Source organism: Sprattus sprattus, assembly GCF_963457725.1.
Source record: "Sprattus sprattus genome assembly, chromosome: 21".
In the NCBI taxonomy this organism is placed as follows: Eukaryota; Metazoa; Chordata; class Actinopteri; order Clupeiformes; family Clupeidae; genus Sprattus; species Sprattus sprattus.
The window spans coordinates 10,417,421-10,419,920 of NC_137919.1; the positions used below are offsets into that span (position 1 = coordinate 10,417,421).

At 42.4% G+C, this 2,500-nt stretch overlaps 1 protein-coding gene across 1 annotated transcript in view; it reads left to right on the forward strand.

The window, feature by feature from the left end:
- The window catches only part of nrxn2b (neurexin 2b), a gene marked incomplete at its 3' end in the record, with an annotated part of 685,387 nt that overhangs the window by 566,214 nt on the left and 116,673 nt on the right, over positions 1-2,500 (forward strand). Inside the window, exon 17 of the mRNA XM_080859771.1 lies at positions 2,454-2,500. This exon is cut by the window's right edge and continues 135 nt beyond it. Coding sequence (XP_080715897.1) covers positions 2,454-2,500 — 47 coding nt within the window. The remainder of the gene's footprint in view (positions 1-2,453) is intronic.

Consider the following 2,500-nt stretch of genomic DNA (forward strand, 5'->3'; position numbering starts at 1 on the left):
CTCTCCTCTCCTCTCCTCTTTCCCTCGCACGGCAGCCATTTTAAATCCCCACTTTCATCCTGTGGTGGAACCGAATCAAAACAGACACGGAGCATGATGGAGCAGTATGTTCCAACCCCGGGGATCATACTCGAGTGGTTCTCGCTTTCTTTTTTCCCCTCTCTCTCTCTCTCTCTCTTTCTTTCTGAGCCGCCTACTCTCCCAGCTGCTCTTTTTTAGTTTCTCCCCCTCCTCTCTCCCTCCTTTCTCCCTCCTCTCTCCCTCCTCTCTCCCTCCTCTCTCCCTCCTCTCTCCTGTCGTGATAATTACTCAGCCCAGAAATAATACAGCCAGGCAGCGCGGCGGCAGCACAACAATGCGCAAAACAATTTAGCCGGCGGGGAAGGAGACAAATTGAATCAGAGATACAAGTCTGCGAGTCTATATGAAATCATTACCCAAAGACAATTGACAGGGGGCATTTCAGCGTGTTGGCAATCACCACGATGCTGATGAAACATGCTGCAGCAGCTCCTGCTTCCTGGGCTGCATCCTCTACTCTAAACCAATGGCATGTGCTCACTTGTTTTTTATCTATTTTGTATTGATTTGTTTTCTGTTTAGTTTTTTTTGTATTGTTTGTTTCGTTGTTTTGTGTTTATTAGTGTGTTGAGTGTTTTGCTCTTTTTTTCTTTCTTTATTCTCTTTCTGTCTCTCTATCTTTCTTTCTTTCTTTCTTCTCCTCCTTTTCGTTTTTCTCGTTAACTTGAGGGAGTGCAGCGTTCTGATTCGGAGTTAAGAGGAAGCAAGTGCTTTCAGTTGAGGTGTTAGTATGGTAGACATTTGCTCTGTCGGTTTGCATTTGGCTAGCTTAGTACTGTGCTTCTCAAAACTGAGGTTAAGGAGTTATGCACACAACGCTAAATTGATTTCTGCGTGAATTAAAGCTTGGGTTCAGCCGACACGCTGCTAAACTATCTTTAAATCGGACCTACGATACCCATATGCTAGCCTGGCCATTACCAGCCTGTGACTCCATTTCATTCCGTCTTTCAGTCTGGGCCAACACAATGCATTTTGGTTTCCGAGATGGGCGGGTGCTTATCTTGAGTTTTAAAATCATTGGAGTTTCCTTAACCAATCAGCAACGTTTAGTAAGCATTCGGTAGATTAAACTCTTCCCAAAGCCAGTTGGGAGAAGAGCTACGACGTCCTTTCCAATCATAAAACTTACAAGAAAATACTCTTGTTCTCCTTTTAATTTTCTGATGTTCTCGAGAGTTGAGACAACTTTTCCGATAGCTTTTCGTGTCTTTTCCTCCAAGGCGAGTTTTGCGTCACAGCTCTGAACTGTTCGCTGATTGGTCCTGCAAAATTTTGAGTTCTGGAGACGATTGTCAATGGGGTTGGGCCAGACTGAGTATGAGCTTGAAATCAATTCAGGCGGAAATACGTAGGCTGGTGTCACCAGGCTACCCATATGCCACCTAATGATATAAATTACGACGTTAGATTTATACAAACATCAATATGCTTTAATTAAAAGGCCTATACTAATACAGTGGATAGAATAGAAAAGAAAAGCCTTTATTATTATATCATTGTATTTGCATATAACGGAATTTGGAGCGTTGCTCCTGTTGGTGCCATTAGGGACAACATATAACACAACGCACTTTGCGTCTGCCAACAATAGTAAGATTTATTTTTCCCTAAAATAAATAGAGAAACTGTTATCCACAGTGTTAGTTATGTGTTAGTTATCCACAATCTCTTCATTGGGATTCACTATGGAAAAATATTCCAACTATCAGGCTTCATAAAGCTTAACCGTGGTAAATCTACTATTTTGGGATGCTAGCAGCAGCCTAAGGGAATGTGTCTGTTTGAATGTCACATAAAATCAAAATGGCCACTGGCAAATATATACTAAATATTTACACTGGTGCTTGGTATATGCGTTGTGAATAAAGAATGCTCTTGTTGCTTCTTGTAAGAAGAGAAACCAGCCTACAGTTATGGTTGTCTACAGGGAAAAGCAGGTGTTTTCAAATGTGTGTGTGTGTGTGTGTGTGTGTGTGTGTGTGTGTGTGTGTGTGTGTGTGTGTGTGTGTGTGTGTGTGTGTGTGTGTGTGTGTGTGCGTGTGTGTGTGTGTGTGTGTGTGTTAATCCTGTCCAGGTGAGTCATCAGAAGTTGAAGCTGTACAGTGCACGGTTTACATACTGGGATCGTAAAACCTGATAGGAGCAACTACAACAAGAGTGATGTTTTCTATGCTACTAGATGTTTAGTTGTCTAAGTCTCTCTCTTTATGTGTGTATATATATGATGAATAAACAGGTGTTAAAGCTCTATCTCTCTCTCTTCCTCTCACTACTATATGTGTTTTAAAGGTGAAGTGACCTAAATCAGGGTTCAGTAGACAAGTATTAACCCTCTCTCTCCTTCTCCCTTCTCTCTCGTTCCCCTGTAGCTGGGACGACGTACATCTTCGGCAGGGGAGGAGCCCTCATCACGTAC